The sequence below is a fragment of the Engraulis encrasicolus genome, chromosome 8 (assembly GCF_034702125.1).
Source record: "Engraulis encrasicolus isolate BLACKSEA-1 chromosome 8, IST_EnEncr_1.0, whole genome shotgun sequence".
NCBI lineage: Eukaryota > Metazoa > Chordata > Actinopteri > Clupeiformes > Engraulidae > Engraulis > Engraulis encrasicolus.
Window position 1 is genome coordinate 31,896,711 of NC_085864.1, and position 15,594 is coordinate 31,912,304.

The window sequence follows — 15,594 nt, forward strand, 5'->3', positions numbered from 1 at the left end:
CCTTTGCCCCTTTCATCTCCTTCATCCCTCTCTCATCCCCCTGCTCTGTTGTCTCTATATCCCTCATCTGTCTGCTGTCTGCCGTCTCCCGGCCCCGCGTGAGGCCGACTGCTCGTGTTTTCAGCTCCAAGACAAAGAGACAGAGACAGTTGGCTGATTTAAGGCTCTAAGGCGGCATGGTCGACCCCATCAGAGAAGAGCTTAGAGTAACAAAGAGGTAGAGATAGACAGAGGGAGAGAGAAAGAGGAGGGAAAGACAGACATAGAGAGAGAGAGGTAGAACAGAGCAAGGGAGAGAGAAAGACCCCATCAGAGAGTAGCTTAGAGTTACGGAGAGAGAGAGAGAGAGAGAGAGAGAGAGAGAGAGAGAGAGAGAGAGAGAGAGAGAGAGAGAGAGAGAGAGAGAGAGAGAGAATAAGGAATGACATAGGGGAGCAGGGAGAGAGAGACCCCATCAGAGAGGAGCTTAGAATGACAAAGAGATGGATAGGCAGAGAGAGAGAGAGAGAGAGAGAGAGAGAGAGAGAGAGAGAGAGAGAGAGAGAGAGAGAGAGAGAGAGAGAGAGAGAGAGCAAGCGAACACAAGTGAGAGTGGGAGAATGGGCTGGGAGGGGGAGAGAGAAAAGAGGGACAGGGCGAGAAATGGAAGGAAAGAAAGAGACAGAGTGAGGGAGGAGAAGTTGATGAATAGAAATACAGTATATAAATCCATCTTCACCAAGGGTGTTTTGCTCCTGCAACCTCCTCACCCAAAGTAGCTTTGAGAGACTTGGGCATGTAACACTATGTCCATGTCCATCAGAGTTACTCTTTCCAAGTCAAGTCAAGTCAAGTGAGCTTCTATGGTCAGCTTCTTCATATGCACAGGTCATTAAAGAAAATTGACATCCTCCTTTTTGAAACACAGACCCAGACCCAGGTACACCCTTTCTATGATGGAAATAGTACACTCAAGAAATAGTACACATGTGTGCACTGCACACATAGACATTTTATGCACAGAAATACACAGAGACACACGCACACGCATGCGCACGCACACACACACACACGCGCGCGCGTCAATGCCTTTCAGTGGCACTATCTGCAAAGCAGTAAATATCTGACATCACACATCCTTGTCTCCTTGCCATTCATCAGTTCTTCTGGTTTCCTCTTTTCTCTTGGCCATGTTGCCTGCCTCATTAGTTTATCTCTGAGACACTAACAGACTGAGCAGATAGGCACTTTGGTTACGCGCCTGCCTGCCTGACGGTGTTCTGCTCTGCACTGCTTTGGGTAAAATTCCCCAAGGAGTTTCAGATGCACAGTACATTTGCAGCATGAATAGATTACATTTTCTTTTAACTTTTTTGAATTGGAACCTCTTGCTACTTCACATTTTGATTTTATGGTCTGATAACAGCGTAATTGGCCTGAAGTATTTTCATTTTTCCCAATGCTTACCCGCCCCCCACACACACACTCCTGTAATCAGTCAAGTCCTTGGTGGGGGAGTTGTGTTATTGGTAATAATTCATGCTTTTCGGCTAGTCTACGTTTGATGGAGAATTTGTGCTTCTCAGGGGGCTGGTCTTTGAACTCACACTTAAGCACAGTGTAATTTGGTACAATGTTGATTGTTGATGGATGTCGGCCAGTTTCTTCTTGTAACAAGGTTTCCCTGGTGTGGACGGTAGTGCATGGGAATGTTTTCGAAATGTCGGACAGATGTGGATTCAGGTCAGGATCTGACAGAATTCTGGATGAATCTTTCCATCTGGTAATATACCCAAACCATGATCTTTCATCTTGTTTTATCTCTACACAGTCCTTCATTCGGGTCATTTCACGTGAAATCAGACACTTTGGGACCCGACCGACCCGGATTTCGATCATACTTGGTGTGCCTTTTCAGTAGCAAGGTAGCACCCCAGAACTGCATTGGTTTGAATCTGACACTAATATTAAGGGAGAAACAGACTAGGAAAGGTTCACATGTGAGGGTAGGACACTATACATTCAGCCTTGAATATATCAGTCAGTGTTAGTCACAAAAAGATGCCTGTGGTGTTATTTAAAAGCTCTTTTCTGGTTCTACATATTACACAATCAGCTTGGAATACAACAACTCTCAGAATATGAATTATGATAAATTGAAAAATTAAAAATTGAATATCTAAAAAAACTATATTTTAAAATGGCCAGTTCCTTGTCCAAACGTAGCCGGCAATGTCATTAGCAACACCTCAAATGCTGGTGTTCGGTTCTTTATTCATTTCAGAGAGAATTTGACTCACAAATATGGCATCATACAGACCACTTACTAATAATATGGTAATACCATAGTAGCATCACATGACAAAACAAAAACAAAACAAAAATGGTCAGTTTCTATGGTCCCAGGTTTCAGAAACTAAGGAAGATGTCCATTTATACACACCAAATGATGATATGTGAATGTTTGAACATTCCTTCTCTGTGTACCTGTGTCATTTTCCCTTTACCGTACTTTAAAGAGATAATCAATGGCTACACTCTCATTTTGTACTCTACCAGTGCATCTGAAGCAGCAGCTGTGTCTTTTGTAGATAATGTATAAGTACGTCCCGTTGCAGTTACAGGTTCCACTACCAGAAGCACATCCTGATGATCCATGACAAGTCTATCTTGTCTGAAGGGAAAGTGAAGGATGGAGATGGTCCATGAGGATGCAGGAAGTTCAGTTTCACCTCTCCAGTGCTCGGCATACATTCCTCAACACATGCTAGCCACCAGTTGCCATCATATACAGCTACAACATACCCTTTGATGCTTGAAAATGTAACACATTCCTTTACTGAGCTCACTCTTTCAACTCTGCCTTCTCTGAATGCTGAAAATGGCCTAACTTCCACTGTGTCCATTGACAATGGGCAGAAGCTGTGTAGTTTTTGAGTACCTGGAATAGTTCTTGCAGATTCCAACCTTTTCAACAGGTTCTCAGCTTCATGATGGTACATCTCTGTTGTGGCAAACTGGCAATGGATGTGAAATGACCCTTTTGGTTAATTAGGTTCACCCTACACCACAGCCTTGGTCTCCACGTCTACCCTTACATGCAGGCAAAATGGCAATTGAAGTTTATGAACTCCATAAACAGTCCCTCAAGTTACTTCAACTTCACCCTCTACAACCCTCCATCCTCCCATTCTGTTTACTTATTTACCACTACAAACCTGCTATCTACATCAATCATCCATCCATCCATCCATCCATCCATCCATCCTCCTCGTTCCCCAGCTCCTTACTTGCAGACGTCGTGCTCGGCCTCCTCCAGGCAGAAGTGGCTGTTGAACTCCAGCTGGATGCGCGTGTTGGGCGGCGAGAAGAGGCGCCAGGTGAGCAGCAGGTTTCGGGGGTAGGCGTTGGGGTAGCGCGGGCTGTGCAGGTGGCCGGCGGCCGTCACGTTGAGGCTCTCCTCCTTCCGGTACAAGTCTGTGAGGTGATTGCTGTCTGTTAGTGAGGTCACAACTCGTAGAAGTTAGTGCGCTGGTTCGTCGGAGATAGGACAACAATAAAACAACAACACATGCAACAACAACACAAACATGTGGACAACAATAGACAGACACACTCACCACAGACGCGCACACAACCATACGCATGCACATACACGCATGCATACGCACACGCACACACACACACACGCACACACAAACACAACACATAGAATACATCATAACAGTTTATACAAACATTCTACAAACACTATATCAATTTTCCAATTTCACTATTCATGAAGTGACTAACTTAATTTCTCCATAACCAGATGTTAAAACCATTGTATTTTCTCCAAGATTAGCATAGATAAATAATAGAAACAGGAATCCCACAAATTAAAACAATTATCCAAATAAAAGTAGGGATTTAATCTAGATTAGAAACAAATGCACTGCCTGCCAGCATGGACGCCAAAAGGGAAATTGGAAAGGGGTGTACGCGCTTGTGAGCGGTGCCAAACACAACAGAACAACCACGACTGTTTACGCTCGCAACCAGGGGAGTGTGTCAGTGATGCTGACCAGAGCTGGGTATGAGCAAAGGAGAGAGAGAGCGCAAGTGTCTGTGTCTGTGTCTGTGTCTGTGTCTGTGTCTGTGTGTGTGTGTGTGTGTGTGTGTGTGTGTGTGTGTGTGTGTGTGTGTGTGTGTGTGTGTGTGTGTGTGTGTGTGTGTGTGTGTGTGTGTGTGTGTGTGTGTGTGTGTGTGTGTGCGTGTGTTTGTGTGTGCGCGTGAGTATGTGCAAGCATGCCTATGTATGCATGAGTGAGTGTGAATGTGAATGTCTGTGTGCGTTGGCACTTCATTCAAACAGTCATCCATACTGCTCTGGCCCCGCTGGCCTTTCCCTTCTGACCTACTGCTTTGCATTCTGGCTGAGACGTTAGACAGCGGAGTGATGGTTTCCGTGCTTATTTGTTGGCCAAATGGAGAAAAGTATTGATCTTCAAACCAAGCCTGTCCAAGACGGGTTTTTTTTCAAAAACACAAGCTATTTATATTTATTTCTCCTCCCCTGACCCAAGATCACAACTACCAGCATATACAAAATTGATAGGATTGAACATAACTGGATGCCCTTTTCCCTACACATTTGATTAACAAGCACACAGGCATACATCCCACAGGAATTCACAGTCTACAAATGCAGAAACACCCACACAAATCTGTGTCTGACTGTACACACACGCACACACGCACGTGCACACGCACACACACGCACACAGGTAGGTCTACATAGCGCAAATTTTGTTGCAAATGTCTGAAACAAGTTGTCAATGCTACAATGTACAGCCGCCACATCTCTGGTGGAAACTGAATCCATTGACTTGTCTTAAGTAATCTCTATTGTTTTAGCCACGCTAGTCCAAATATCTGTTGCACTCCCCTCCTGGGTGGGCCATGCAAACAATGGATATGGAAAGGCTTTGGGGAATGGAGGGTGTGGAGGCCTGTGTTTAGCTCCTCTGATCTAAAACAGACAGCAGGCGTAAATTTCGGCTACAATATATGGGTGGGAGACGTGACGCCTTGTTTTTTCGTAACATTGGTTAAAAACCTACAAAACTGTTATTTCCCTTTAAAAAACAAATGTCAATGAAAGAAGATGTGGTACATTATGTTTCATATTAGTCTTAGATGAGAAGAAACATTTTTGTTAAGATTTATGTAAAGGTTTATATGTCAAATTTCCTGCGGTGTGACTGTAACATTAATGAAACAATATATAATAATATATATATAAATTAACCAACAACATTTTGAATAATGTATGAAGCATTTGGCATGATTGCATAAATCTTAACTTTAGATTAAGATATGTGAATGTGGAAAAAACTCAAGACAGTAATATTAACTACAAATTCAATTTCGTAACACAAATTGCGTCCTGTGGGGTGACATGTATGTCAATGTTTGTGAATGGGCAGCTGCAAGGCCAACTACAAGGGTCTTAAAGACTGGCTCCTAACCAGTCAGTACCTCAGTTATCGGAGATTGCTGTGGAAGTTTAAGGTGACTCTTAGCCTCTTAATATGTCTTCATATTGCAATTTTTCTGTCACACAATGCTTAGGTTCATTTTATGGTGTCCTGTGGTGTGACTGCTCTTATAGGAGGAAAAAAAGTTTTTTTTAAAATGAAAACACATATTAAGATTAAACACAATATCATTATCAAGTTAGCATGAGCTCAGATGTCAGTCATGTATACAAAAGGATTAAAATGGCCATAATGCAGTGAATTCCCTGTGGTGTGACTCCATTTTCCTGCGGTGTGACATGCCTATGCTATGTGTTGATGCAGGACACATTTTCCCAAAAATGGCAAAAATAAGGTGAAATTCCACAGACCACTAAGTTCTTTATTTTTTTCTATTTTTTTCCAATTTTTATCCATCATTTTTTTCAGGAATTTGAAAAACTTTTTTTTTTTTTTTGCGTTACGCCTTTAAACGTCAACCACCCATATATTTTTCAGACAAGCCTTGTGTGCGCCTCCTTTTTTCATTACCTCAAGTGATTACTACTTTTTGGGAGCGGACGCACAAAGCAATACACGGGTCAAAAGTGTAGGCGCAGACGCCGACCTTTTTGGTTTTTGTTCTTCCATACAAAGTCAATTACTTGGACCACTTTCCACACCTTCAATGCTTGGCTGTCTGTTCCCAGGGTAAGCTATTCAAAACGTCTCTTTCAACCCACATGCTTTTGAAGCCTGCTCCTGCCTGGAGGATGAAATACTGGACAAGCAGGATGAGCTTTGAGTACTTTTTTCTGCAATGTAAAAGGCTGACATCACCCATCGTGGGGTCATGAAATGCAATCATCAAGGCCTACAGTGGCTGTGCATAGCCGCAATATATGCTTAATTGGAGTACTACACCGAAAGTTAAAGAGCTTGGCAATTAGTCTCAATATACAGTACATGGCGAGCAGATCATGACAAACAAAGAGATGAAATAGCAACACAGTCTCAAACCCGCACTCATTTGTGTACCAAGTAAGAGCTATGGACAGGGGCTATATACTGCAAAAAGTCTGGCTGCTAGCTCAGTCAGAAGCTTAACTGCTTAAGGTTTTGAGAGGGAGACAGGGACTGCCAAGCAATGTGAAATGGCACCCATTACACACAACTGTTCACTTTTTTATGTATAATTGTACAATGTTCTATACTGTATACTGCATATGTGTGTAGGGAATACACTGTGTATGTGCTGCCATTCCTGGCACTCCTCTGCTTAGTTTTCATGGCTGGTGCAGTGGAATCAACACAGATCACGCGAGTCCCCCAGGAGAGCCCGCTGACCTCCTTGAAACAGTATGCAAAATGTGAAGTGGGAGGCAACCATGCGCAGAATGGCTAATTTCAGTCGAGCTGGAGAAATTTACATATATAGTGGTTGTTATGCAGTTACTAATACTCAAATGCCATTAGAAGGACTGTATGTATCTCTCTCTGTCTCTGTCTCTCTCTGTCTCTCTCTCTGTCTCTCTCTCTGTCTCTCTCTCTGTCTCTCTCTCTGTCTCTCTCTCTCTGTCTCTCTCTCTCTGTCTCTCTCTCTCTGTCTCTCTCTCCTCTCTCTCTCTCTCTCTCTTCTCTCTCTCTCTTCTCTCTCTCTCTCTCTCTCTCTCTCTCTCTCTCTCTCTCTCTCTCTCTCTCTCTCTCTCTCGCTCAGAGGGCAGAGTTTCTGAGGCTAAGCTCAAAATGATGACCCTGCTCTTTACTGCCTCAATCCATTTTTGCACATGCTGTCAGACACAAAGAAAGAAGCCGAAAAGAAAAAGGCGAAAAGAAAAAGTGGCAGCAGGAAAGTAGCATTAAGTCACAGACCTTCCGCTAATTACCTGATGTCAGCAGGGGATTCAAAGGAAGATCCAGGGAGGGGAGGGGGGGGGTGCAAAGGGGTCAGTTGTCCTTGGCCCTGGGGCAAGTTCTCATTAAACTGTCTTGGGTCAGGAGGCCCCTTCAGATGACTTTGTCCTGGGCCCAGCCAAAGCGGTCAGCAGCCGTGGCTGGATCTGTCTCTGCTGCTACAATACATAGAAGGGTTCTACATTTTTGTTTTCCACTGGCTGCGCGAACCTGACTGCGCACAAGTGGTCAGTGAAGTCAGTATGGTTTGACTCTGAAGAAGACGCACACAGCGTCGAAACGTCAGTCATTCTGTTTTCACCACAATAAAATACTAAAAAGTATCTGAGTGCTCCAGTCATCCCTGGCCTAGTCTTTCCGAAGTGGACCAGTTTACTCTACATTGTATACCGTCCTGGACTGGACGCACCAAGAAGGTTAGAGCGCAAATGACCTCCCTTTTACTGACTGCGCACAACTCAATCTCTGATTGTTGGAAACTGCTGTCAGTCAAGAAAATAGATCATGTGTTTGGCTGCCAGTGTCTTGCCCCTCCCTCCTCACAACACCTTGTTTATAAACAAGAAACCCCATGTATACAAAGACAGGCAAAGTGGGTTACTTCTGCCCCACCAACCCCATCACCACCACCATTACCCACAGCCACCACAGCTCATCAAAGCACCTGCCAGTCATCACAGATTAGCCACCCACAGTGACACATCTAAACAAGCCTTTCACATTCGTCACGTCTTAAAAAACACAACCTGTTTGACTGTCGACTGTTGACAGCTGTCAATCAAGGGGCTCAAACAAGACAGAGTGAGAGAGAGAGAGAGAGAGAGAGAGAGATAGAGAGAGAGAGAGATAGAGAGAGAGAGATAGAGAGAGAGAGAGAGAGAGAGAGAGAGAGAGAGAGAGAGAGAGAGAGAGAGAGAGAGAGAGAGAGAGAGAGAGAGAGGTGTTCTCTCCTGCTATGCTTCAGCTCCCCTTGTGGTTTCTGTAGGCAATTCACAATCAAAATAAAACTACAGGCCTGGAGACAATGGTCTCTGTTGAGAGACAGAACATCTAAGTGTCAATTGTCACATTGGACTTTTCTGTGAGGGTTATAATTCATCAATGTAATGATGGCCAAGGGAGCGTAATTACATAAGCACCTTTTCATTCATTTTGGATGAAAGATGTTTCCGTTTGGATGAGACATTCCTCATTCGATAGGAAATGTCTTTCATCCAAAATGAACACCTCGTCCAAAAGGAAACGCCTTTCATCCAAAATGAATAGTTTCCATAGCTCCACAAATGTGTCCAACTTCTTTCAACCTACCCTCTTTGACTGTCACGCTTCTGAGCGGCATAGAGCAGTCGTCTTCACATACAGGGCCAGATTAATGCACAAACTAGTTATGGCTGCAGCCTAGGGGACCCCACCTGTCAGGGAGCCCCAAATTGGTCAAAAGTGAAAAATTGCAGAATTGTGACAAAATCATCTGTGGTGCTGTTGAGTACAGTTGGTAGACATGTTACCTTAATTCCAAGCTTGTAATTACGACACCGTCTATGTAAATTTGTCACAAAATCTGTCCTCCGGGAGCTCAGAGCTCAGCATCAGAGCCAGGCAGGGGTGCATTTCAGGAAAGCATAGTTGCTAACTAAGTTAGCTACTTTGTTGGTTGCAATGCAATTTCCCATTGGCAACTACAGAAGTTGCTAACTGCTAACCACTATGCTTTCCAGAAATGCACCCCAGGTCCCTTTACTCTGCTGCACGGCAACCCTCAGTACTTCACTTCCATCACTCCACTTTAGAAGCTAAACAAGTGGAATGAATGCTAACAAGACTCTGCATCAATGCATCACACGTCCCTTTTGTTTAGTTGGCTTTGTTTTTTTTTTCTCCCTTTCCTTCCACTAAGTATAGCACAGGCTCCAGAGTAAGTGCCTCATTCTCTCATACGAGCTTAAATGCTTGCCGAGCGAGCACAAAAAGCTTTTAATAAACTTCCCCAATTAAAGTCTCCTCTCGTTTTGCACTTCTGCACAGCACCCTTCATTTATGCATGATGCAACACATCGATTGCTAGAGAGAGAGAGAGGTCTGGAAGAATCTGGCAGGATGAGGAGGAATTCTTGGACTGTACAGTTTGTCGTGTCAATTCAGCTCTTAGAGAGTATAGGAGTAGCAGACAGTAACACTATGCGAGTTGAATTTGAGTATTTGGGTGTTGAATTAACACAGCAAAAATGTAAATGTGTAGTTAGAGCGAGTGAGCAAGGGAAGGAGGGAGGGAGGTCACCTTGGATGTGATAAGTGCACATTTGACCCAGGGTGGGATGGAGTGGGTTGGGGGCGGGGGGGGCTGGGTGTAGTGGGTGGGATTGTGATACAAGAAACCGCTGAAGGAGAAACCGCAGCTATTCTAAACTCAGGGCTCTGACATTGTAGAGGGATGAGCTAATTGCGAAGGATACTGTAACGGCAAACCGAGGCCAAGGACCCATTAGTTAGTGTGTGTGTGTGTGTGTGTGTGTGTGTGTGTGTGCGTGCGTGCGTGCGTGCGTGCGTGCGTGCTCTCATAGGGAGTGGAGTTGTGGTTGGACTGTGTAAACTCTGTGGTGGGGGTTTTGGACTTGGCCAAAGTTATGACAGATAATGGGTACGGGCCCTACAAACACACCATAACAATACTTCAACACTCGTGTAGAAGAAAGAAGGGGAGAGGGAGAGAGAGGATGAGAGAGGCAGAGAGGGAGGCGTGGGAGGGAGAAGGGGAAGGAGCAGGAAAAGGAGAAATAAATGTTTTTGATCGAGTTACTGAACCATTGTATATAGCCTAAAGGTAGCCCAATTCCAAAAGCAACATATGGTATTGTCACATGTCACACATGTCAATACCACGGCAGTGTCACATATGAACATACACTAAAACATATATCCCATGTCACCAGGCTACCACTCCGATTGCCTGACCTCCACATTTTGCCACATAGTACAACTTGGTACTGTAGTAAACAGCTCAATATTGTACACATGTGCAATTTGATTCATCTAAGGCAAGGGAAACGGTAGGGAGAGAAAGTGTGTGTGTGTGTGTGTGTGTGTGTGTGTGTGTGTGTGTGTGTGTGTGTGTGTGTGTGTGTGTGTGTGTGTGTGTGTGTGTGTGTGTGTGTGTTTTCTCCTATCAGTCCACATTCATGTTCTGTTGTGAACTGTCCACACAGACCCTAAGGACATTCCTCCTCATATCTCAGTTGAACACACACGCACGCGCAGGCGCGCGCACACACAGACACACACACACACACACACACACACACACACACACACACACACACACACACACACACACACACACACACACACACACACCCACACACACACACACACACAAGGCAAGGCAAGGCAAGGCAAGTTTATTTATATAGCGCATTTCATACACAGGTGCAACTCAATGTGCTTCACAAAGTTAACAAATGTAAATGAAAGGAAACAGGGAAGAAAGAAGGAAATGAATTAGAGTCAAAAAGCATTTAAAAACATTAAGATAAAACATAAGGTAAAAATAATAATAAAATAAAATAAAATGAAACAAATTAAATAAAAAATAAAAATAATAAGAATAAGTAATTTAAGCTAGGGGAAAGCATCTGAGAACAGCTTTGTCTTGAGTCTAGATTTAAAGCTATCAATAGTGGGTGCATTTTGTATGTCATCTGGAAGCTGGTTCCAAAGCTTTGAAGCATAGAAGCTAAAGGCTGCCTCTCCACACTTTGTTTTGACTTTTGGAATCACCAGCAAATTCTTCTCCGTTGACCTTAGTGACCTAGTTGGTGCATACAGCTGAAACATATCCAGTAGATATGTGGGTCCCATTCCATTTAGTGATTTAAACACAAGTAGCATAGCCTTAAAATCAATTCTGTAGCTTACTGGGAGCCAATGCAGCGATCTTAAAATTGGAGTAATGTGGTCGAACTTCCTAGTCTTTGTAAGAACCCTTGCAGCTGCGTTTTGTACAAGTTGAAGCTGTTTAATGGTTTTATTGGGGAGGCCAGTAAAAAGACTGTTACAGTAATCAACTTTACTAGAAATAAAGGCATGTATTAGCTTCTCCAGATCATGTTTAGACATCAGGCCCCTAAATTTAGAGACGTTTTTTTATGTGATAAAATGCAGACTTAGTAATAGCTTTCATGTGACTGTTGAAGTTTAGGTCACTGTCAATGAGGACCCCAAGATTTTTAACTGTTTCCCTTGCTTTCAGTCCCTTCGTTTCAAGGATAGTCAATCTTTTGTCTCTCCTCTCTTTTCCCAAATAAAATTACTTCAGTTTTATCTGTGTTCAGCTGGAGGAAATTGTGAGACATCCATTTGTTAATTTGGTCCATGCAATGATAGAGTGATTCAAGGGGGTTATAGTCATTTGGGGACATAGATAAGTAGAGCTGGGTATCATCCGCATAGCTATGGTAATTTATGGAGTTATTCTCGATAATGTGTCCCAGTGGCAACATATACAGATTGAACAGTAGTGGTCCCAGAATGGAGCCCTGGGGGACCCCACAATCCAGAGACATTGGTGATGAAGTATGTCTTCCAATGGCGACAAAAAAACTTCTTTGTTGTAAGTACGATTTTAACCAGTCGATCACTATGCCCGTAAAGCCAACCCAGTGTTCCAGTCTATGTAGTAGTATAGAATGATTAACTGTATCGAAAGCAGCACTCAAATCAAGAAGTACCAAGACGGATGATTTGCCAGCATCAGAATTCAATCTTATGTCATTCATAACTTTAATAAGAGCTGTTTCAGTGCTGTGGTAGGCACGGAAACCTGATTGAAACTTATCAAAATGGCTATTAGAGATTAGAAAAGCAGTTAATTGGTTAAAAACAATTTTCTCTATTATTTTACCCATGAATGGTAGATTGGATATGGGCCTATAGTTGTTTAGTACCAGTGCATCCAGGTTGTTCTTTTTCAGTAAGGGTTTCACAACTGCTTCTTTCAGACAGCCTGGGAATATGCCTGTTTGTAGTGAGGTGTTGATGATCTGAAGTACATCTGATGATATTAGATTTAAGATGGATTTGAAGAAGGCTGTTGGTAAAATATCTAAGTCAGATGTAGAGGAGCTAAGACTTTGTACCGTTCTATTAAGAATGTCCACATCAACTAAATGAAAATTTCTCATGAGGTTAGGATTTAACTTCACCATAGCAAGCTGGTCTGAATCTTGGGTCGGTTGCACATGTGTGAGTATGTTTGCACGTATTTTTTCAATCTTTCCTTTGAAAAAGGATGCGAACTCATTGCATTTGCTGACTGAGAGGAACTCAGAGGGCATTAGATTTGGGGGCCTTGCTAGCTTTTCCACAGTGCCAAACAGGACACGTGCATTATTAATATTTCTGTTAATTATGTCAGAGAAAAAAGATTGTCTAGCTTTAGAAATTTCTTGGTTGTATTTCGAGAGTGTGTGTTTATAGATTTGGTAGTGGACTTCAAGTTTGGATTTACGCCACTGTCTTTCAGCCCTCCTGCATTCTTGCTTTAGCAATATAACTGTGGGATTCTTTCTCCAAGGTGCTTTTTCACGTCCCACTGTTTTGATTTTTTCGGGGGCAATAACATCCATAATACGGGTCATCCTTGAATTAAAATTAACCATGAGATCATCTGCACTCTCTGAGGTTTGACTTTGGATCTCTGAAAGTGCTTGCTGAAAGAGTGAGGCTGTCTCACAGTTGATTATACGTTTTTTGACTGTAACAGATTCCCTTTGAACATGAGGGTACATAGAAACATCAGAAAAAATGCAGTAATGGTCAGAAAAGCCATAGTCTTTGACACTAGCACAAGCATTAAGGCCTTTTGTTATTATTAGGTCTAAAGTGTGACCTTGGTTGTGTGTTGGTCCTGTTACATGCTGTGTGAGGCTAAAAATGTCAATAAGACTTAAAAATTCCTTAGCATAGACATTCTCTAAGTCGTCCACGTAAAAATTAAAATCGCCTGCTATAAACAAGCTATCATAGTTCACACAAACATTCGACAACAGCTCACCAAAATTCCTCTAAGAAGAGTGGTGCAGAAAGTCTTGGAGGTCTGTAAATAGTCAATAACAGTATGTCAGAAGAACATTTTAGAACTGCAGCTAAGTATTCAAAAGATGAAAATTCACCTAGTGATGTCTTTTGACATTGAAACAGTGCCTTGAAAATAATTGCTATCCCCCCTCCCTGTTTATTCTGCCTTTCTGTACTAATGAAATTAAAGTGTGACGGAGTTGCTTCTATAAGTGTGATAGAGCTAGTGGATTTTTTTTTCCAGCCATGTTTCAGTTAAAAATAAAAAATCAAGGTTGTGGGTACAGATAAACTCATTGACAACAAAAGGCTTGTTCCTTAGAGATCTACTATTCTGTAAAGCTAATTTAGCATTGAGCATTGGAGGCATTTCCACTGTGGTAGTGAGTTTTTTTGGGACAAGTCTGAGATTTCCCATGCTTGCCGTCTTGGGGGAATGTATGCGTGTCCTCAAGAGACCTCGTTTTGTTGTTAGAACTGGAATAAGATTGTCCACGGGTCCCCTTATCTGCTTATTTTTCAAAACAACTGTTACTATGTGGGTAGGGACCCAGTTGATATCAGACTGTGCTTTCAAACCATGTCATCCTCACTGATACTACTGTACTCCAGAGCACAGACAGGTGGTTGTGGGGCCTTGCCTTTTTTGGGTGCAGTCATGGATGGAAGTATCCTTTTAGATTTTGGGGTAGAATGAGGTTGACCTTGAGAAATATCCGCATAGGAGGCTTGGTAGGAATGTCTGGGGGTAGAAAAGGTAGATCTGGCATAGGGGAGTAGTCTCGCCATAGTTTCTGGAAATCTCAGTCTGGGAGATGAAGATGGTGTTTCGTCGTTCCGGGAAGGTTGTGATTCCATTGGTGATTGCATTTTGTCGCCGTTGCCAGGGCTTGCTGGTGGCTGCGTTTCGCCACATCTGGGGGGTGAGTTTGGTTTTGAGGAAACCACATTTCCTATTTCCTGTGTGGACAGTCGCTTTTTGGCAGACCTGGGAGGTGGAATTGGTGATGCCAATGGCATTTTGCCAGTCCAACAAGGAGGTGAACACTTGATCTCCGGCGAGCGGCTTGCTGCCAGTTTCTGTGACAGATCTTCCAGCTGTTCCGAAAGCTGGTTCAGTTTGTGGCGAGTTCTGTGTGTTCCGTTGTTTTCCACTTGAGCAGAGAGGGACTTGGCTACGTCATCTGTGTGTGTGCTTTCGCCAGTCTGTGGCTCAGTTTGCACACTTACAGGCACAGAGGGCTTGTTGAAATGCCCCTGTGTCTGAGTGGATACAGATACAGGCCGCTTATCAGCGCCCAAGGTCTCAATGCTGTAAACCAACTGGTCTGTCAGCACTTTGGCGCCGGTCCAACTCAGTTCTGCACTGTTTTTTTTGAAAAGTACAGTGCGTCTCCAGAAACGGTCGAAATTGTCAACAAAGCTGATACCGTTGGATCTGCATGTCCTTGACAGCCATGTGTTTAAGCAATTTAATCTCGAAAACGCAAAGTCGCGATAGCATGGTGCTGGTATTGGCCCGCTGATGAAGAATGGAATTTTCAGATCTTTTAGAGTTGAAAATAAGTCATTAAAATCCTTTTTGACAGTTATTTGCTCTTTGAACAGATCCGCTGCCCCACAGTGAACAACAAGGCGATCAATAGATCTGTGGTCAGACACCAATTGTGGGATACTGTCCTTGGTCTCACGTACGGATGCATGGGGCAGACAGGACACTTTAAAAGTTCCATTTCCGATATTTTTCACACTCAGATCACCAACAACAAGTGTTGTAGGAGAGGCAGGCAGCTGCCGTCTAACTTTGTTCTTGTTATTCCAATGCGGTGTACGTTCAGTTTTTATTCTGGGAGCAACTGGTTCCACTTGTTCAAGGCACTCAAATCGATTTTGAAGTTTTATGGGCTGCCCTGAAAAAGTTGGTCTGGCAGCAGCAGACCGCACTGGTGTTGAAGTTAGTATTTTATCTCTGTTTTTGGGTCGAGCCCCTTTGCTTTCCCAATAGTGAGTAGGCCTACTCACATTTTGCTTTGCGAAGCTTTTGCCAGGTGTTTCGTCCAGCGTCACAAATGTCACATCAGCCGGTCGTTGGTCTGCTTTTGCATTTGCGGCACCTGTTTCAGGACTTCCT

At 43.3% G+C, this 15,594-nt stretch overlaps 1 protein-coding gene across 2 annotated transcripts in view; it reads right to left on the reverse strand.

Annotated features, from left to right (window-relative positions):
- Positions 1-15,594, reverse strand: part of pdgfd (platelet derived growth factor d) — a 123,188-nt gene that overhangs the window by 53,567 nt on the left and 54,027 nt on the right. The window contains exon 2 of one of the 2 annotated variants that reach the window (XM_063205482.1): positions 3,270-3,456. In XM_063205482.1, the coding sequence (XP_063061552.1) occupies positions 3,270-3,456 (187 nt within the window). Of the gene's footprint in view, positions 1-3,269; positions 3,475-15,594 lie in introns of both variants that reach the window. The other variant, XM_063205481.1, reaches the window with a different exon arrangement.